The sequence below is a fragment of the Triturus cristatus genome, chromosome 1_1 (genome assembly GCF_964204655.1).
Source record: "Triturus cristatus chromosome 1_1, aTriCri1.1, whole genome shotgun sequence".
NCBI classification, from domain to species: domain Eukaryota; kingdom Metazoa; phylum Chordata; class Amphibia; order Caudata; family Salamandridae; genus Triturus; species Triturus cristatus.
The window spans coordinates 396,606,241-396,628,784 of record NC_140579.1 but is presented as its reverse complement, the minus strand read 5'-3'; the positions used below and the strand labels follow the sequence as shown (position 1 = coordinate 396,628,784).

Genomic DNA, 22,544 nt, shown 5'->3' with positions numbered 1-22,544 from the left:
AATAACATAGGCAAGTGAAAAGATCTTGAGAATGTGAATGGTTTTCCTCATTACCTTCCAGTGAATTCTATCCGCTCTCCCTGGCAAGGAAGTTGGACTGATACAGTGCCTATCATTGGATAGGATCCCTAATCCAGAGGAATAAATACCTCCTGCAAATTATGCAAAATAATTTACAAGTCTCATATATCTCCTGTGGAATGTTTCAAGTTTATTTTATTATGATAAGGAACTCTTTATGAGGTCCACATAAAACCACATATACATATAAAACAAAAAATACATAATGTATTATTCCATCACAATTACTCAAGCTTAATACAGGTCCAAAAAACATTTAAAAAAGTTGTACAGTTTAAAAGCAAACATTTCATTAGGTGGATTAATCAAGGCCGCCTTAAATAAAGAAGCAGATGATATATTGAGTTGTAAGCAAATTGGTCTTAACCATCTACGCCTGCAAGACATCAGTGCAGGACAAACAAACATGACATGATCTAAGTCCTGATCATACAATTGACAAAGATCACAGCATGCCGAATGACCATACCAGCTGGCATGTAGAGCTTTCAGGGGAAGCAAATTATGTCTTACTAAGTACACAAGGCGTCTGACGCCATGAGAGATGTTCCAAGACATATACAATTGAGCTTTTCGCAGGGTATAAGATTCGATAACAGGCGAACCACCTTTTTTCGCTAAACAGAAGTCTCTATCCTGACAAAACCCCAATTCCCAAGAGGCTGACTTCAAAACAGTTTTTAATTGATGAGAGGATAATAAAAATAAAGTCCCCTCGTCCAATTTTAATTGCAGCACGGCAAATCTGAAGTTTTTTACAATCAGGGAGAAATCATTAAAAGATCCTAATAATTCATTTTTTATAAGATCTCTTAAGGTATTAGGTTCACCTTTAGATAAAGCTACAACCCAACGTATTATACTTGCCAGACCTTGAACCCAACTACTACGTAAGCCCAATTCCTGTCTCAAAGAAGCAGTCGAATTTGCTGTACCTACAGACATTAAACTGCGTAAAGTTTTCCCTTCCGCAAAATTTAAAAAATTCCACTTTTTTACATCAATTAACTCAATTCCGTATAACAGGGAGGCCGGAACTTTCGCTCTGAAAACATCTAAAAGAATAGAAAAATGCCTTCTACCTGTGGCTTTATACAGGGAAACTAAACTCTTTCCCTGAGAAATAGCCTTCCGGGAGTTATTATCAATGTGTAATTTGTCACTTAAATTATAAGTGACAATTTTACCTAGGAAGGTGTAGGATTTCACACATTCCAATTTTTTCCCCCCCACAACCCATGGATAATTAAGGCATTTAGACTTCTTTCTACCGGAAAAGCAAATCACCTTGCTTTTTGCCGTATTTATTGATAAAAAATGACTTTCCGCAAATTCAGAGAGTGCTTGCAACCGATTATTCAGGCCCCTTGGGGTGAGATCCAAAATCAGGATGTCATCTGCATACATAAGGCATGCAATTGGAACACCACCCAAGGAAGGGGCAATACCGGCGCAAGCCGAAAGTGTGACGGGTAAATCAACTGTATATAAAGAAAATAACAATGGAGCCAAAAGGCAACCTTGCTTCAAACCATTGGAAGTGGGAATTAATTTAGATACACCACGTTCACCTCCAAGTAGAACTCTGCACCAGGTGTCAGAGTAAAGGGCGCGAATTAACTTGATCAGGAATGGGGGCATACCTAAGTTAAATAACTTTCTCCACAGCAAAATTCTATCTACTTTATCAAAGGCGGTGGAGAAGTCAATAAAGGCGCCATATACCTGACCACCACGGATTTTCACATATTTTTCAGTAATAACTTGCAATGCAGTCAGGTTATCTAAAGTTCCATGATTTTGTCTGAAACCAGTTTGCTCCATGGGAAGAATTTTATGTTCAGATACCCATTGATTCATTAAAGTAAGCACACATTTTGCGAAAACCTTACCAATGGCATCAAGCAAGGCGATTTGACGGTAATTTTGCGGTAGATCTCTTGCCCCTTTTTTATATAAAGGGACAATAATACTTCCTTTCCAGGAGGGGGGGACTGTTCCACTAGAAAAACAAAATTTAAACACTGGAAAGAGTATTTTACTCCAAAGTTCACTCTGGTGTTTTAATACTGAAATAGGGATTTTATCAGGACCCATCGCACCAGAGGAACGCATATTCCTAATTGCATATTCAATTTCCCTTTCCGTAGGACAGTCAAGTATATTTGAGACATTTTCAGATTCAACATTAAAAACTTGAGAATTATTGTTACTGTACAACTTCTCGATATAATGAACCCACACCTGTTCCTCAATGGCAATAGGCGTAGGACTGGCTCTGGTACCACAACCTTTGCCAATTAAGGACCAGAAAGTCTTGGGTTGGCCATTATAAGAAGCTTCCCTCAGTTGAATCCAGAGGGCATCTTCCTTAAAACGTTTTAAACGGGCCTTAAGTCTAACTCTCCTTCTCTTTAAGATAAACAACTTAGACTTAGCTTCTTGGGTAAAGGATAAAAATTGTCCCCTTACCACTTTGTTTATTTCTCTATTTATAGCCCGTAGAGGATGAGGGACTATGAAGGATTGTTTCACACCTGGTTTCTTTTTTGCGCTAGCAGATACAGAATCTAAAAAATTAATAAAACTCAACAGCTCTCTCCCTTCCCAGAGGGGTAAATTCTCGACAGCAAAATGCAAAAGAGGCACCACATTTTCAACAGTACAAGTGTTCCAAAAACATTTCCCAGAACTGGAATCAAAATTCACAAAATCTGTATCCAGACTCCACGGGTCCACTTTCTGAAGATTAACGGAGACAGAAAGCATCAATGCATTATGGTCACTAAGAATAGACTCAATGACCTTCATATCCTTTAGTAGGTGAAAACCGGCATAGTCTACCATGATAAAATCAATAATAGATTTTCCCTTATTAGATTTATGAGTATAAGCTGCCGGGGTGTCAGACGGAAGCCTCCCGTTTACTATTAAGCATTCAACTTTAAGTAAACCATCTAAAATAAGTTTACCTCTTTTGTTAGTTTTAATTTTAGAGGGAAACTGGGCAGGAGGTATATTCAAAGATTCTTCCAATTGAATGTTTCTAAACAACTCCGACCCACAGTTAGATATATTACAATTTAAGTCCCCAAACATTAACACATGCGGGGTTGGGGAGACATCCAACACTTTAGTTAAAAAAGTGAACAAAGTTTTTAAATCAGCGTTAAAACTACAATTGGGGGGAATATAAATATTAACCACAATCAACAATCTATTAGGGCAATCCTCAAAAACCTCTTTTAGGGTTATTGCTTGAAACAGTTTCCCTGGATCTAGATAGTGTGAATAGTTCCATTGCAATCTATTAGATAACAAGCATGCTAGCCCTCCCTTAGCATGGCCTCTTCTAGTGCTGGTTGCGCTGTATTCCAAAACAAAATAGTCTTTTTCCAAAGCTAATCTTCCTTCAACCCAGGTTTCTTGCAAACAAATTATGTCTGCCTTTTGAGAATGCAAGAAACCCAATTTCTCCTTATAATCCTTGAATCCTGCAGTGTTCCATGAGATAAATTTCAGCTCTCTGTTAAAAATTGGAAGATTGTTTAGAACAGGGAGCGGATTTACTCGCTAGAACTCCAGGTAACCAACTCCATTTAGAATGGTCATCCTTCCCTGTCTGCCTAAGGGGAGCGTTTTTGTATGAAACTAGCCTTTCATTCCTAGCCACACAAATTTTTAGGTCCTCTGATCTGAGATTAGACCAATCCGACAACAGCACACCCGTATTAGAGGGAAGTGATAGTGAAGAATTGGCAAGAATCCCTTGAGTACATTTTTCCCCAAAGTGCGGCATAACATCTATCCCTCTAACTTGAAATTCCTCTGCCCACTGTAGAACAAGATTTAACACAACTTTCGAATAGAATTTCACCCTTGTTGATCTTATTGGTTTCCCTACGAAGGTGTTAAGGAGAAATACAATATCTAAGTCGGACGTTTGAATTAATTTCAAACTTTCGATCTCTTTAAAACAGATCAGTAGGGCAGATCTATTTAAAATTAAATCTGGTTCAAATAAGGGAGAAAAATCAAGATATAAAGTATCCACACTTATTTTTTCTTTTGGGAGAATAACTGACATTGAGGATGGGACCTGAAAGGTTCTTGCTGAAGGATTTAGGGAAGAAGAGGACGGGATAACCGATGAAGTGTTAACCTTAGAACTAACTTGGGAAGATCCTGCATTAACATTACAATAAGCTGAAAAAGGATTAGCGGAAGGATGGGAAACCTTAGGGAAGAAAGGATTGGTAAAGCTTATAGAACCTAGACCAGAGGCAGGGGCGACTTCTTTAGGCGAGACAACTCTAACTTCTACATGAGAGGTAGGAGACTGCTCCACCTGCGGGGAATCTTCTGCACTTAACTCAACATTCTTATCAAAAAGAAGTTTCCTCTGTCTTTTTTTAGCGAATCTTCGAATGGGTCTCCTCTTCTTCATTCTAATCTTTTTGTGTTTCAGGGGACTCACTTTTCCCATCAATCCCGTATTTACTTTGGGGATCTCCTCTTCTTTAATTGGTGGCAAGGAGAATATCGGAAAAAGAGATGGAATTTCAGATTTGGGAACGAGAGGAGATGTTGCTATTACCTCTATCTTGTCACTCATTGGAGCTATACAATTAGCACCAGCCGAAACCACTTTGGCAGGATTGGGGACAGCTGGAAGAACTACATGTTTCTTTTCCTTTTGACCTTCTGTCAAAGGAGAAGATTGAGCTGGATCCAAAACTGCCGAAGCGGAAGGAGCGCTTATTTTTGGGGTCATCAACAGAGAGACCGATGGTATGGGAAGATCTAACACTAACTCATTTTTCCTTAGCAGAAGTACTTGCAAAATTTGCGTTACAGTGTCAAAAATACATTCCGAACCTCCCACAAATTTTTCGAGTAAACTCAAAATCGAAGAAAGAATTGATTCCAGAGAGGACAAAGAATTAGAAATTAGCCTCCCATTAATGTTTGGAGACCCCTCAGTTAAATTGTTCAACACTGGACCTGAACAAGATGTAAAGTTTAATTGAGAAAGGGAAAAATCTAGTTTATTAGAAGGTGTGCTTCTTAGAGGACCGGTATTTGAGATAGTTATTGCTTCCTCTAAAGGCACACCTTTAGGGTTCCCATGTAACGATCCCACCCGCGCCCTATGAGCTGTTAAATCAATGTCAGGCAGTGTAAAATCGTTCCCTACTACAGGGGATTTAACTGACGCGGCTGACAAAAGATCAGTATTCACAGATACTTTAGGAACATCCATTGTTGCAACTTGGGAGGGGACAATTTTATCCGATTCTGAGGATAGATTACCCGAATGTACATTCTGTTTCAGATGTACATTGTTTAACGCCGAAGGCGAGCCCCTTAGTACTTCAGGGCTAACTAAAATAGGCAAAGATTGACTAGCAACCAAGCTCAAACTAGAGGAAACATCGATGACCCCATTAACAGGCACCAAGTCGTTAGACCCAGGGATTTCATTCGGGGACTGCAAATCAATGGGTTTATCTTTCCCTTTGTCCCAAAAATTGAAAAGCTGACATTGACCTTTCAATTGCATGGAAGTTGCAATTTTGTTCCGAAGGGGGTTAGATTTGGTTTTAGACCCAGATCTCCCTACAAGCACTCGCCCAGAGCGTAGTTTTTTAGCCGTCATGAGACTGAATTTGACGGGGAGTAAAAAGTCAATTAATAACAATTGTAGAATTAAAAACTAAGAATCCTAAAATACAATAAAATCTATAAAAGCAGTGTCACACAAATTTAATACCGGAGAACCAAGAGAGGGGGCCCAGCCCAGCCTTCTTCAGCCTCTGACGGCCTCAGACGGTCCCGCCCTTGTCCCGGGCTTCTCCCGGCGCGCTCCCGCGCGCTCCCGCGTTGCGGTGACACAAGGGAAGATTATAGCCGCGCTGAGGCGGGGGAGGAGCCAGCAGGGAGAGCGGGTCAGCTGCTGGTGATGCCGAGGGTCAGGCGCTCCTGGGACTTGAAGTCCTCGCTTGATCACGCTCGCAGCCCTGCACACACCACCGCCACAGAGGCTCAGTCTGGAATAAGAGTTCACAGGCACAGCGCGCTTCCAGCAGCGCTAATTAGAGAACCAGATGCGAAGCGGGACCCGCGAAGCGGGTTCCGCGAGGAGTAGATGAAAGAAAGAGCCGCTCCAGCGTGCTCGCAATCCAAAGCTCCCTCTTCAGTCTACACAGGTGACAGGTAAGGAAACCAACAGAGAAACTGACGCGCTGGTTTTAGCCGCGCTGAGGCGGGGGAGGAGCCAGCAGGGAGAGCGGGTCAGCTGCTGGTGATGCCGAGGGTCAGGCGCTCCTGGGACTTGAAGTCCTCGCTTGACCACGCTCGCAGCCCTGCACACACCACCGCCACAGAGGCTCAGTCTGGAATAAGAGTTCACAGGCACAGCGCGCTTCCAGCAGCGCTAATTAGAGAACCAGATGCGAAGCGGGACCCGCGAAGCGGGTTCCGCGAGGAGTAGATGAAAGAAAGAGCCGCTCCAGCGTGCTCGCAATCCAAAGCTCCCTCTTCAGTCTACACAGGTGACAGGTAAGGAAACAGGTGTTTCTGTTTTTAATGAGGAAGGTGTGTGGTGTCTCGTGCTTTGCAGCGCGAACGGAGTAGGCCGTAAGCGCGTGACGTCCCTATGCGCGTGTGTGGAATGAGTCTACGTCAGAGGCTCTCTAGTTGACTAGAAGTAGAAACTACCACGCTGGTAGCTGGGGTGGCACAGTGGAGGGGTAAAACGGCTATTTATACTCCTTGTGCGGTTTTTTCGCTAAAGATTTACTATTTTGTAATTTTTGACCTTATATGAATATATTAGGTAATATTTGATGATGTTGAACCCTCTGTAGCTATCTGTGCACCACATACATTTATAATAAAGTGCACAAGCACCTTTGGATAATGTCGCCGATATAAAAAAAAAAAAGCAAAATAAATATATTAATACTCGACGTCTTCCTGTTCTGAGGGGGTTCCTCGTTAAGAAATTCCCACTCATTCCGCAGAGCTCGCGCGTATGTGTTCAGGCACAGCGCCGTCCTTGCACAGCTCGAGTTGCAGCGCTATTCACCATACGTAACAGGGCATTTTTCCGTCATGAAACAATTGGCCATTCCTGTGGAATGTGGATTTTTTCACCTCTGTTAGTGTGTGCAATAACAGTAGCCAAATAAGTACAATGTGAGTATTATGACTGTGTGGGTCATCACAGTATATTTTGTGTGCACTTGATGATGGGCATCAAGGGATGAGTGAAGGTTTTGCAATTGTGGTATTCACCAATAGAATAAAGGGGTGCAGAAGCATTACAACAAAGAGAGGCTGGAGAATGTACTTAAATGAAGATATGATTCAAAAGAAGAAGTTATGTTTCACCTGGGATGGAGGTGTTTTAAGGTGAGATAGTAATACCAATTCTGTTTTGCTTAAGGACACTGTGGTTGCTTTGGAGGCCCTTTCTCGCTACTGGACGAAGACCTACTCAACAGAGAGAGGGAATCTTGCCCTCACTATCTCTTCCCCACAGAGAAGTTTCAAAAACAGACTTCACCTGGACAAACACAGCAAACAAGTGCAAGAGCAGTTGCAGGTAAGTCTTCTGAGCCAATAAACTGGTTTCAGTCTTTAGATGGTAATCCACCAGTGCTTTGGAGAGCACACACATGCAGTTCACAGCGTATAACACAGGCAAGCAAACATGCAGCAACATTGAGCACAATAGTCATCAGCATCAGCCACAAACCCACAGTGATTTCTCGACCAATTCAGCTATAGCTCATAGCATAGATTAAATTACCTGCACTAAAGAAGCCATTATCCAAGCAAACAACATCAGATATACCTGACTTCCCTCACTAATATTCCTCCTAATACATGCTGAGGATGAACGACTGGGTGAGGGTCAGATCTACAGCCTCCGTTTTCAAAAGTGAAATACAAGCATAGACATATAACTGTATAATAAACTGTAACCCAGATGCTTATGTTAGGCTAATCTTTCTTCATCCTGTGTCCCGGGTATTATAGTGTAGTATCTGCCTGTAGGCAGGAAAGGCAGAACTGTGACCTCATGATGAGGCACAGCTTGAGGCAGTTTGTTTTGGCGTACAATGCACTTCTCTTCCAGGGGATCCTCATCAATAGTCATAAGCACTAAAGAGTCCCGCCCACGTGTGTGGATCCCGGAGCACTTTTGAAAAGTATGCATATATGTATAACAGACTTAGTACATTAGTACCTTACATATATGTTTGCAGATTAAAGAAGGCTCAAAATAGGCAGAATGCACAGAATTTTCATTTTAAGAACCAGCCAATTGCATAGAAATGCATCACTAACAAGAAGTGATCATAGAAAATCTTTCCAAAAACATTTTTTTAAAGGAAAAGAAAGGAATATTTTTTTAGTAGGCTGCAATGCAAACTAATAGAAGAGAAAACTGCACTGTGCCTCTAATAACCTCACAATAATGTATCCCATCATGTCAGTTGGGTCAGTTCATTTTTCCGGCTCCTAGAAACAGGATACTGGGGCACTGAGCTTTGCCTTTTAGAAATCTTTGCAAATATTGTACTTAGAGTTTTAATTCAAAGTCTCTTGTTACTTAGAGTAGTTTGACACCTTTTTCTGACAGAAAATTATATATTTTTTCTGTTAAAAATGTTTTCACTTTTTTTGAAGTGCCCTTCCTGTGGAAAAAGAAGACACAGTGAGACCCCCACAGGCTCTGCATTATGTGTCTTCTTGAGGATAACATTCCTGATTCCTGTACCTATTGACAATCTTTCTCCAGAAGAACTTTGAAGGATCAACAATAAATCAGACTACATGGGTTCCAGCAAAAGAAGGAAGAACATGCTGCCAGATCTTCTAGAAGCCATGGAGAAGGCCAGTCTTCTACTAAAGCTTCTTCTTGCCGCTCCAAGACTCCCCTAGAGGTAGATCCAAGGAAAAAAGACATCAGAGGAAGAGACATTGCTCCTGTTCGACATCGAGAAGCAGTATATAGAGGAGCATGAGGTTGCAGACTGAACACATACCTATTTGCTTGCGCTCATCAGGTACGAAGTTGATTCACTCAACATTGAAAAAACTCTGTCAGTTGCCATCCAAAACACCTCCTTCAATGCTAAGATCTCAGTTGTTGATATTGAAACCACCTCCGTCTATGGCAAAGCTACCTCTGTTGATGTCGAGACTGCCTCCGCCAACGACGACCTACAACTCCATAATCTAAATACTCCCAAACATATCCTCGATCACGTCTTACACTGGAAGTAGTGCTTTTGGGACATTGCTTTATGGTACATCTTCACCAGGGAGGGCCACGCCACCTAACTTTTCTCCAGATTCCGTAATATCTCCAATGCTATCACCTATAATATCCCTGGCATCTCCTTCTGTCCTCACAAGTCCACAGGACAGTCCACAGTTGACTCATAGACATCGTTCTAAATTTAGATCCAGCCATAGTTTTTGAAATGGCTATAGAGAAAGAAGTCAGTTGACTCACTCTAGATCAAGAAGATCTAGTTCAAGCCATCGCAAAACACTGCCTCCCTCATGAACAACGACATTAAGATCTTCAATCGAAAATTGTTCTTCGGCTTCCTCTAACACATTTTCACCATGACTATCTCCAATTGATGAATGACTTGATAACTTTAAATGAGGTGCTTGTGAGAGGTGCAACTAAGTTGAACAACATTACTATGACTGCTCCTACTCCATCTACATCAGGCATCTTTGAAACCTTACATCAAAGAACTTCATCAAGACCTCTCCTCCCTCTGGTCCCGGGTCTTCTTGAACCTGCAATGCAAACATTCCTTACACCTGCACCTACAAAGCTGGCTCCATATAGGCTCTTGAAGAAGCATAACCCTCCTGACCAAGATCTTCTCTTTCTCAGGGCAGCTCCACCACCATATTCGTTAATTGTGGCTACAGCAAGGAAGTCACACATAGTAGCACCATTGTCTCCCATACCATCGGAGAAGGAGAGCAAAAGAATAGTCTCTGTGGGAAGAGAAATATGTAGAACATCAGCTTTTACAATGCCCTCTAAGCGAGGTATGATCAATCTCTTTGTGTCTCCCTACAAAGGTTACGGATAAACTCCCTAAGGAAGACAGGCAATATTTTCAGGATGGCATTAACAAGAGAATGCTTGTACCAATTCAAATCATTAGTTCAGCTGCTAACATATCAGATTTATCCGCTCATGGTTACTGCCATGATATATGGAGAAGCTCATGACTTAGACTAACAGGTCTAAAACCGTTGGCGCAAAATAGAACCCTGAACCAGCCAATCTCAGGAAAAAAGCGGATGGATCTCATACCGATGACGACATGCCACAGATAAAGACTGAATTAGATTCAGTAAAAGATGTGGGCCTAGAAAAGAAAAAAATAATTTAGAAGGAGGTACAGGCCCTATGATAGCTGCTAAAATCCTCAGGGGGTTGAAACCCCTCACTGGTTGCGCCACAAGCAGCAACATCTCCTAAAGCAGTCATACAATCCAAAAGAACAGGAGGTCAACATCAGCAATCTGCAGCGGGAAAGACTCTACACAATGACAATGAGTCACATCTTCCCCCAGATCTGTCAGTCACTCAGGTGGGAGGAAGTATTGTAACATGATTTTCAGAGTGGCTGCTGATAAGTGCACACAGATGGGTCTTTAATATTGTTCAGAGTGGCTGTTCTTTTCTTTTCTTTTCAAGTCCCCTTCCTCCAACCAAAACATCATCTTATCAACAAGTTCTATTTCAGGAAGAGGAACACATTTTACTGCAGAAAAAAACAGTGGAGGAGGTTTCTTTGCATCGAAATGGATTGGGAGTGTATTCATGATACTTATTGGTTCAGTAAAACGGATCAACACAGGAAGCAAAACATTTGCAAAATGGATGGCTGTTGTCGCGCCACATCTGAGGAACAAAATATTGTCTGAGTCACATTTTATATTGTGATGAGTTTAATTTGCAATGCCTTTTTAGCATCATCATCATCATTATGTGACAGGGCTGTGACACATATTCCTGTGACATCACTTCCTGTGACAAAATAAAATGATTGTGCATTGCCTTTGGTAATAAAGCCTACACCTGATTTTAGCAGGTTGCTTTCTTGGTCCCATGGAGGGCGGCTGAGATGTCCAGTGCTGGTGGGTACTAATGTCAACCAAAATATTTTTTGGTTCCCCAAATTAAATGGATCCGTGTAGCTAGCTAAGGTGTCTGCAGAACTGGGAAAACAGGGGTCTCACCAATCTCTCTTCGGGCCCGGTTCCCCAAGGCATAGTTCTCCAGCATGGAGACTACCTCAGAACTGCCAGAGATTCTGAAGAGTTAAATAATACTATTTGTGGGATCACTCATGTGCTCTGCAAACCAGAGGAACATTACAATCACTTTATAAATGTTCTTTTAATAGTTACCTAGAGTGTAGGTAATACAAGGAAATTATGATTTGATTGTGTAAAACATTCCTAGATTCCTTACCTTAGAATTACCCCCAGGCGTCAGACTGGATCTGGAAAGCTTTTTTGTCAGCAGTACCTCTGCGAGTCGGAAGGTGGCGTCAGTCGGCACCGCGTCCGTTGTTGGCGTCGTGTCGCTGGGATGACATCGCGGTAGCTACTTAGACACCGCCCTTGCGCACTGATGTCAGTTCCTTTTTTTTTCCGCTCCAGCCAGAGCAGATTTGGGAAGACCAGTACCTCCAGTCACTTTTTGACTGACTTTTTCTCGACTTTTGTCGACTTCTTATTCGAGTCTTTGACTCCTAAGGTGCACGAGGGATATCCCGGCTTCAAGCCATGCGGTTCCTCTCATCGGATGATGTCGGTGACGGATCTGCACCGCGCGTGTCTTTTTTGCCTGGAGCGCAACCACGACTTCAACTAGTGCTCTGTCTGCCGGTCGATGGTGCTGAAGGCTTTGCGGAAGCGGTCCCGGAAGCTGCTTGAGCATCTGCAGTCAGCTCCGTGCCGTTTGATGTCCCGGACACGAGGGAGGTCGAGGAACCGGTCGCGGATCCACCATCATTCCGGTTCCAAGTCTTTGAAGTCTTTGCACTCGGGGACAAGTAAGTCAAAGCATAAGAAGAAGTCGAAGAAGCATCATCGCTCTTCGACTTCTCATCGATCGGCCGATCCGACGGGGGACGCGGGTGATACCCCACCCGCAGCTCTGCATGCGGAGCCCGCAGAGTCGACTCCGCATTTCCCTCCCATTCCGGGACCCTGAGTGACTCCCGCCCAGCTTTGTACGTTCAACGAGGCGATGCACGCCATCTTTGGGTGCCCCGAACACGCCGGCGTGCCTTTGGGCCCTGCGGAATTGGTTGGGGGGCCTAGGTCTTCTCCTCCGGCGGCTCCGGCCTCAGCGCTGCAGGCCCTCTTGGATCCAGGCCTGGATCTGGATCGGCGCCAGTTGACCTCATTACACCTCCACCGGTGCCGCTTCCTCCAGCACCACTACCGCGCTCGACGCTGGTCAGCCCCTCGGCCCGCGTCGACCCCGGCCTCCGACCCAACGTGGATTCGGAGCCAGACCTGCATCGTCCGACGCCGAATCTGGTGCTGAGAGGTGTTTTTATGCCCCTGTTCACTCCTGGGGCCTCTTTTCAACCAGAATGGCACCCAGATACTGAGAAGAAGGACTGGAAGGGGTCAGGTGACTCTCTAGCTGACCAGGAAAGTGAATATGACTGGAGAGAGGAACTGGGGAATGCCATTGGTTTGGACACCTTGCCTGACCTTGGCATGTTGTCACCTCCTACCGTGGCTACGGAGGAAGGAACATTGTACTCAGTGGTGTTGCTTAGGGTGGGCGAGGCTCTCAATCTCGAGCTTCCTACAGTGGCTGACAGGACTAACGTCCTGACAGAGCTGCTTCAGCCGGCTGCAAGCTCTTCGGAGCCCTTGCTTCCGTTTAATGAGGCCCTCATCGACATCCTCTTGGGCACGTGGTCCAGGCCCAACACAGGGGCACCCGTGGACAGGATGATTGCCTGACGCCACCGCCCGCTCCGGGCGAACCCACTTTCCTTTCCCAACACTCCACCCCGGAGAGCTTGGTGGTCCAAGTCTCCACTTCCAAAAGCGCCTTCCCTACCGCTCCACCGAAAAGGGAATCCAAGAAGCTGGACCATCTTGGAAAGAAAATGTTCTCTTCCGCCAGCTTAGGACTGCGGTCCGTAAACACCACTTATCTCTTGGGATACTGTGGCGCAAGTGCTGCCTCAGTGTCCGGAGGAGACACGGACAGTGCTCTCCCAGGCTATTGCCGCCGAGAGGGATGCAGCAAAGTTTACAATACGTTGTGGGCGGGACACCGCCGACTCTCTGGGCAGGACCATTTCAACGTCAGTAGCGCTTCGTCGCTACGCCTGGATGAGGTTGACTGGTTTTTCAGGGGATGTCCAGAACACCTTGATGGACATGCCTTTTGATGGCAATCGCCTTTTTGGCGACAAAGCAGACAACGCTCTAGAGTGCTTCAAGAACTCACGGACTATGGCCAAGTCCTTGGGCCACTCCACTCACCCTGCACAGTCTGCTTTTCACCCCTTTCGTGGCTACGGAAGGGGTACCCCGCTACGTCAAGCCCAGAGCCTCAGGCTGCAGCAAGTTACCCAACCTTCACGCCCGGGGACGTGTAAACAACCGTTGTGGTTCCGGGGGCCAGCGGGCGGGCCAGTCCGCCAACACCCCCTCTGCAGCAGCCTCCAAACCCTCCACCACTGGCGCAGCATCACGTCGGACAGGTGGGTTTTGCAAATAGTCCGAAGGGGCTACTCCCTCCCCTTCGAAACTACCCCTCCGGCCATGCCACCACAATACCACTGCATGTCGGAGGATCATCTGACCCTTCTCCAGCAGAAAGTTACAGCTCTCTTGGCCAAGGGAGCCATCGAGCGCATTCCTGTCCCAGAAGTAGGTCGTGGTTGTTACTCCCACTACTTTCTGGTCCCCAAGAAGGACAAGGGCCTGCGTCCTATCTTGGATCTAAGGGACGTCAACCGCTTCCTCCGGGCGGAAGAAGTTCAAAATTTTGACACTTGTTCAGGTCTTGTCTGTCCTCTACCCGGAAGACTGGATGGTAGCGTTGGACCTGCAGGATGCTTATTTCCACATTCCATTCCTGCCGGCCCACTGGCATTACCTACAGTTCACCTTATGCCACGAGCATTTCCAGTTTACCGTGCTCCCCTTTGGCCTTACCAGCGCCCCTCGGGTGTTCACAAAAGTGATGGCGGTGGTCACATCTCATCTGCGCAGATCAGGGGTATCAGTCTTCCCCTATCTCGACGACTGTCTGTTGAAGGTTTTCCATGAATGTGCCGAAGTAACACCTGATTCCCTCTCAGAAGCTGCTCTTCATCGGAGCGGTTCTGGACACAACGTAGTTTTGGGTCTATCCTCCCGAACAGCGAGTCCGTGGTATTCAGGCTATGATTCCGATCTTTCAGGTTCTGTCCCGGGTTTTGGTCAGAATGACCCTGAGGCTGATGGGTCTCATGGCCTCCTGCATCCTGCTGGTCGATCATGCAAGGTGGCATATGCGGGCTCTGCAGTGGGACCTGAAGTTCCAGTGGGTGCAGCATCAGGGGAATCTGTCTGATTGTGTCCAGATCTCAGAGGACACTGCACGACAATTGCAGTAGTGGCTCACGAACCAGGATTGGGTTAGCAGCAGATCCCTCTCCCTTCCCCAACCAGAGCACACAGTGGTGATGGTTGCGTCCCTTCTGGGATGGGGCGACCACATGGGAGAGGCAGAGATCAGAAGCCTGTGGTCTCTGGTGGAGTCTGGTCTCCACATCAACCTTCGGAGCTTCGGGCGATTTGCCTTGCACTAAAAGCATTCCTTCCCTCTGTCCGGGGAAGAGTAGTGCAGGTGTTCACGGAAAACACCTTCGCCATGTGGTACTGCAGCAAACAGGGCGGGTGGGGTCGTGGACCCTATGTCAGGAGGCCCTCCACCTCTGGACATGGCTGGAACATCAGGGCATATCTCTGGTGGTTTAACACCTGGCAGGTTCCCTGAACGCCAGGGCGGACGAACTCAGCTGCAGGTGCATGATGGATCACAAATGGCTTCTTCACTCGAAGGTGGTGCAAGGTCTCTTTCGACAGTGTGGATAGCCTTGGTTAGATCTATTCGCAACTAAAAAGAAGGTGCAATGTCAGCAATTCTGCATGTTGGAATTTCCAAGGCGGCACTCGCTAGGCGACGCTTTTTGTTGCGAGTGGAGTTGCAGTCTGTTGTACGCCTTTCCGCCTTTACCACTTCCGCCCAGAGTGCTGAAGAAGATCAGGCACGACCGAGCGCAAGTCATTCTTGTGACTCGGGATTGGGCACGAAGAGTCTGTTATCCCGAGCTGCTCAACATGGCCATTGATCCTCCGATCCGACTGCCTCTTCGGGAGGATCTTCTCTTGCAGCAGCAGGGGACGGTCCTCCACCTGAACATTTCCAGCCTCCACCTCCTTGCGTGGAGATTGAGCAGTGGCAGTTAATGTCGTTTGACCTGCCTCCTGAAGTTTGTGATGTAATCTTGGCAGCCAAGCGTCCCTCCACTAAGACGGTATACGCCTGTCGGTGGAACAAATTTGTGGCATTGTGCACGGCAAAGGCTGTGGATCCTCTCTCTGCCCCTCTTTCTGGTGTTCTCTTGTTCTTCCTTTCTTTGGCCCAGCAGGGCTCTGCTCTGGGCACTATCAAATGCTATCTCTTGGCAATTTCTGCCTTCCTCCGGCTTCCAGCCTTCTCTTTTCAAGTCCCAGGTTGTCAATCGCTTCTTGAAAGGCATAACTCATCTCTTGCCTCCTATTCCTTTCGTTATGCCTCAGTGGGACTTGAATCTGGTTTTAACTTATTTAATGTACGCTCCCTTTGAGCCACTTCACAACTGTCCTTTGAGGCTTTTAAGTCTCAAAACTGCATTCCTGGTGGCCATCACCTCTGCCAGGCGAGTGAGTTAGCTCCAGGCTCTTTCTTCAAAGCCTCCTTTTCTCTCTGTGCATCCGGACAAGGTTGTCCTCAGAACCCGTCCATCCTTTTTGCTAAAGGTTGTCACTGCCTTTCACATTGGGCAGACCATCACTTTGCCCACCTTCTTTCCGCCTTCGTATCTTTCCAAAGAGGAAGAGAGGCTCCACCGTCTGGACCCAAAATGTGCGCACAAAACAATTCCGTGTGGATGACCAGCTCTTTGTTGGCTATGTGGGCGCCAAAAAAGGTCGGGCCGTACACAAACGGACTATCTCTCAGTGGGTCATTTTGTGTATCAAGGCCTGTTATTCTCTGGCAAAAAAGGAGCCTCCAGTGGGGTTGCATGACCATTCCACCAGGGCAACGGCAGCCATTGCTGCTTTAGGGCAAGGACTTCCTCTGAATGATATCTGTCAGGCAGCTAGATGGGCATCGTTGCACACCTTTACCAAACACTACTGCCTGGACAGTCAAGTCCGGAGAGATGGCTTCTTTGGCCGTTCTGTTCTCCAGGACTTTCTGGTGTGATATTGGTTCGCAGACCCACCACTGGGGTTGGTATTACTGGGGTATCTATTCTAAGGTAAGGATTCTATAACTAACGTGTTTCTCTCAGATGAACAAGTTACTTACCTTCGGTAACGATATATCTGTAACGAACATTAGATAGTTATAGATTCCTTACCGCCCCACCCATCCTCCCCGTTCTGCGAACTGATTTTTGGGGTTAAGGATATCCTTTCAGGGCCCTTGTTTTTTGTGCACCAGTGGATAGTGTCTTGCATGGCTCTGCGTTTCTGGCGTGGAAAGTCGTGTACAGAACTGATGTCAGCGCGCGAGGGCGGCGTCTAAGTAGCTACTGCAACGTCATCCCAGCGACGCAACAACGGACGCAGAGTCGACCGACGCTACCTTCCGACGCGCAGAGGTACTGCTGACGAAAAAGCTTTCCGGATCCAGTCTGACGCCTGGGGGTAATTCTAAGGTAAGAAATCTATTAACTAACTAATGTTTCTTACAGATATATCGTTACTGAAGGTAAGTAACTTGTTCATTAGTACTGGTGAATGTTAGAAAGATAAACCAGTATAACATAGCTTACATCGTATCAAGGGCTCGGAAGAACACTTTGGGGTATTTCTACAAATTTATAATCAAGTTCACTCATACCTCCCTTAAGTCAGCAAGAGTGTGTGGTAGAGATTGTGTTCCAAGGTCATCATAGGCAGAGCATTCAGTTTCATATTACTTTAGGAGGGTATAGGGATCAGAGGTCTTAGGTCATAAAATAATACTAAATAATGGCAGTTTGGCACTGTAGAAAATGAATAAATGAGTGATAAATGGTTGTTCAGGCATCCAGCAGATGGTTAAGGGTATTTGAGAGATGACACACATGCTTATGTGACCTGGACTCCACCAATAATTTGGTGGTCTTGGCTCACATGGAGAAGATTCTAGGGAGGGCGCTCAGGTATGCATTTCTTCAAGGGATGCACAAGAAGACCCTTTGGTGGCAGAGTGGCTGTTGTGCAGAGCTAGCAGGTCATATTTTTGAATCTTCACAACGATAACTAGAATTTCATCCTTCAGATGTACATACTTTTAGTTCCATGGTTTCAAGTCAAGTCAAGTCAGCAACATTTCTATAGCGCAAACATTTCACTCCGAAGAGTCTCATGGCGCCTGCAGCAGCTGAAAGCAAGAGAAAATGGCGGATTGGAATTACTGATCGAACAGCCAGGTCTTAAGTCTGTTTCGAAAACACCCAAGAACGGGGATGGACCGCAAGTCAGCCGGCAACTTGTTCCAGGAAAACGGAGCTAGGTACGAGAAGGATCTACCACCCTGCCTAGTGGTAAAAATTCTAAAAGGAGTGAGTAGGGACTTAGCACTTGACCACAATGCCCTCTGGGGCTTGTACCAGCAGAGTTTTCTGGACCAGTATTGTGGTTTGTTGCTATAAAGATATTTATGGGTAAGGCACAGGACCTTGAAGAGAATGCGCTTTTTCACTGGAAGCCAGTGCAGGGCTCTGAGACATGGGGCAGAGGCGGTTCATTGGGGGAGATTCAGAATCATCTTGGCTGCAATATTTTGCAACACTTGGAGCTTGTTTCAAAATGATTCATTTATGGATAACAAAAGTGCATTTCCGTAATCCATTCGGTTGGTTATCAGACCCTGAAGCAACGGTTTTCTTGCCTCCAAGGGGATCCATTTAAAAACTCTCCGTAAAGTGCGCATAATTCCGAAACAGGAACTGACCACATGATTAACCTGGGCCCGCATAGACAATTGATTGTCCAGGTAAAAACCCAGGTTGCGAACTACCTCCTTAGGGACAGGACAGGTGCCAAGGTCATAGGGCCACCATTCTGAGGACCAGTAGTTAGATGCCTTTCCAAAAAGCATAATTTCAGATTTTGCACCGTTCAGTTGCAGATGGTTATCCTTCATCCACTTGTTGACATGGGACATGCAGTTTTGGAAACGCGTCATGGTTTCCTTAGGGTCCGGGCCCAGCGTGACTATGATCTGGTTTAGATAACATAACACTTATTGTTACAACAGGAAGAGAAGTTACTTTTTGTGATTTGCTGCATATATGCTAAATATCACTAGGGCAAATTCTCTAAATGTGAGCTTTGGATATCAAAGTAAAATCCCAACACAACAATGATTTTAATTTCTATTCTGAATATTTCTTTTCCCTGACCTAGTTTTCTCTCGGAAACGATTTGCATGTGGAAGTCCAAGGGAAAGGCAAAGCAACCCTGACGGTGAGTAGTAATTTGTAAACTAAGACTGGCTTAGCTCTACAAGGTTTGTTTTCACACCCACAGGTGTCACAAGTGAACTTAGTTCAATAGAACAGTGATTGAATGTGAAAAACAGGTTGTTGTAGCCCCATACAACCCCACTCAATACATAGTTGAAGTGGCATCTGTCTTTAGGGTTACTAACGGTTCCTAAACAGGCATCCAGGGATACAGTGGCAATTTGAAGCCCAATTTTGTTCTTTACAATATCACACACAAACACTGTGTTAAAAAAAAGACTATTTAGGAATACATTTCAACAGGCTCATCTCGTTGCCTAGCACACGTAAAAAACAAAAGAACAAAATAATATTAAAATAGCAATAATGCATGTTACGAACAACCAGAATGAAATTAACATTTCTAACAAAGTTAAAATGTCATCTAGCTACCTAACCCCCTAAAAGGAGGCGAAAGGAGGCGCAAGTGGCGAGGAGCAAGTGGCGTGGAGCAGGTCTCCCGAAGGGCTCTCTCCCGCTTCCCCGGCTTTCTTGTTTTAACCGCGTCCTGTTATACGGGCGCTTCAAGTGGGGGCAGGAACGGGCAGGAGCGGCCATTGACGGCACCGCAGTGCTGCTGCAGTGCTGCTGGTGCGGCGCTGCGGGAGTAAAGAAGTAAAGGAACCTTGACCTGCGATACGGCCATTTCAAGCGGAGGTAGGAACGGCTGCTTACGCGGAGCTAAGACGCTGGGTGCTGTAGGAGGTAAAGGAGCCTTGACCGGCGGTACTGCTGGTGCAGCGGTTGCTGCTGGGTCAGAGGAGCCTTGGCCTGTTGCCTGCTGTCTGGTTCTGTGTAAACATCAAGGATACACTAAGAGCAGAGCCAAGCCGAGGAGTGGAGCGGAGGGAAGTGCTTACATCTACCGTCTATGTGACCGGCTCTTGATCCCGCTCCCGTTACCGAAGGATTGCCCAGCCTTCTCCCTGTATTTTTTTGACAACGATAAATAACAACGAACAGCAATGAATAAGTGAGTGAGTGGCGAGTGACAAGTGGTTAGAGGTGCGAGACGCGAGGCACGACGTGGGCGACAGCCAAGGTTAACCAAACAGTAAGTCGCTGAGCCGCTGGAGTCTGTAATAAATCTGTAAATCTGTAAAATCAGTGAAATAAATTAAAGGGGCAAATGATAATAGACTTTAGCCCTGTTGAAGCAACCCTTGTCCCCTGTACTACTCCACATGCTTAGTCTACAGCCCTACCCGGAGACTGGATATTAATCAATTAACAAACTAATTATTTATTTAATAAGTAACCAGTAGTACCGGCGGATTTAGTGCTGAGGTTTTGATTCAGGGGTATTTTCCTGGGAGGTTTTGTAGGTGCTTTTTGCTCCATTAAAGGACGCGTGGGTTCTGTCACTGGCCCGTATTGATTCTCTGAAAGAGGCAAAGTTTTCCTCACCTTAGAGGGTGAACTATGAGGTCGGGAAAGGAGCGACCACCTTTTCCTCCTATCAAAAGGAAAAGAAAAATACAACAAACACTTATATTGGACACGTTTAAAATAAAACAGGCAAGCGACACACAGCCCCTTAAACCATCTAAGGTCCACACATTTGGGAAACTGGGAAAATCGCTGTCAAAGTTTGATTTTATGAAAGATCCAACTGGTGCTATGCTAACAATGCTAACTAACTCATTTGATCTTCAAACTCCAATTAATCCAATTAAACCACTGAATAGAGAGAATATTATATCCCCTAAGCAAGGATTAAGTGAACCAGCCCACCCTGAGTCTGAAGTTGAAGTCGAACGAATCGCAAATTCAACTAAAGACCAACTTAGCCATTGCGGTCAAATAACGGACCTAGAGATGTTAACCATCCCACTTTCTGGTAGTTCACAACAAGAGGACCCAAAGTGCACGAGTCCAATGATAGGAGATACTCAGCAATTATTACCAACTAGGCACCCAATGCCAATAGAAGTGCAAGTAAAAATCAGAAAAGCTAACGGAATAGGGGGACCATCTAATCTGGGCCAAGTAAATCAAGCAGATCAAATAAATCAACCAGATCAAGAAGCTCCAAATGATCTAAATGGCGGGGTGAAAACTATAAGGGATGTCAATACCCCACTGAACCCGGATCTTAATTTGTCTAAAATAAATTCTGAGCAAAAACTGGACGAGCCGAAATGTAATCAAAATAACAGAGATCAAACTAATAAGGATAAATACAAGAGCAACCCAGAAACTCTGCAGCGTTGGAGTACTCCATATCAAAAAGATGTTTTGAATAGTAGTGCGCAATTTATTAATTCTTATGACGAGGGACATGATTTTCAAGGATCACAAGAAGACGAGTACAACGACCTATCATTCATAAATGGCAATATCATAGCCCAGGTACTCAGGTACCAGGAAGTGGAAACATAGGAGCAATTTGGGATTTATTTTTCAAAACCTCGCAATTAACCTTGGAAGCCTTAACATAGCAGTCCAACAAAATGGAGGTCCAAATAGATCTCCTGAGCACTATGGCTTCCTCTGTTGCCGGAATTGAGCAGAAGATAACAACGCTAAATAATTTAATAGTAAGGGCACAATCTCAGCCAATATCTACATATGAAGAGTGTAGTTGTGCCCCACTAATTAACAAATTGGCTACCATTCCGGATATTTTAAAAACAATAATTGACGATGTAAAAGGGAAATTTTCTACTGTGGGATCTCAACCCACTAAGATTGATTGCCCTTCTAAAGATACAATAAAAAGTAAAGACAATAATGTGGTTGCTAAAGAAAAAACAGTTGATAAAACAAAAGACCAAGAAGTGATAAACTTATGTTCATCACAATCAACAGTGACAGGCGCAGCTCCGGAAGTTCATCTAACAAAAAGACAGAGAAAAAAACTGCGGAAAGCAAGAAACAAAGTTTCTAAAAGTACAAAAAATAAAAACACATCGAGTATAGTGAGATTGAACACAGGAAATAACCACGACCAGATATCAGATTGCGAAGGTGATGGTAAACAAATGTCTCCAACAAAACCTTTTTATCCTCTATTTAATAATGATCTAATGGAGGTTCAAACAGTTATGAAAAATAAATGTTCAAATAAGCAAGCTGATATTATAAAAATGACAGAGAATGGAAAAAATCAGTCCATAGAAATGCTGCAAATGGAGGAAAATAATAAACAGGAGGAAAATAAATCCTCACAATTGGAAACAAAAAGATCAAAGAGTGAGAGTACCAGTGGGGATGAAACGAATAGAGATTTGTTAAAAATCCGGAAGGATAGTAAATTACCACAAGATCTGGGAACCGAAAAGAAGCAGTTATACAATCATCAACAATCATGGTCTCAAACTGTTAGTAATCATAATAGAAGGTTTACTGAGCATGGTCAAGGTGATAAAAGCCTGCAACAAAGGGAATTAAATAGTCCAGATCAAAAGGATGGAGCGGTGCAGGTAATATTTACGCTGGAATATAAATCTAGGGGTAATAATGATGTCCTGAATAGTGGAAACATATTAAAATTGTGCAATGCAGTACCCGCATTGAAGAAAATCAAATGTACTGACATAGAATCAATTGAATTCTTCACATTTAAGTACAATAATCAAGAATCGACATTAGTAACTTGGACATCATCTA

General features: G+C 44.7%; 1 protein-coding gene across 1 annotated transcript in view; it reads left to right on the top strand.

Annotated features, from left to right (window-relative positions):
• LOC146870299 (complement C4-B-like) overlaps positions 1–22,544 on the top strand; it is a 332,560-nt gene that overhangs the window by 230,356 nt on the left and 79,660 nt on the right. The window contains exons 25-26 of the mRNA XM_085642540.1: positions 7,532–7,690; positions 18,835–18,894. Coding sequence (XP_085498666.1) covers positions 7,532–7,690; positions 18,835–18,894 — 219 coding nt within the window. The remainder of the gene's footprint in view (positions 1–7,531; positions 7,691–18,834; positions 18,895–22,544) is intronic.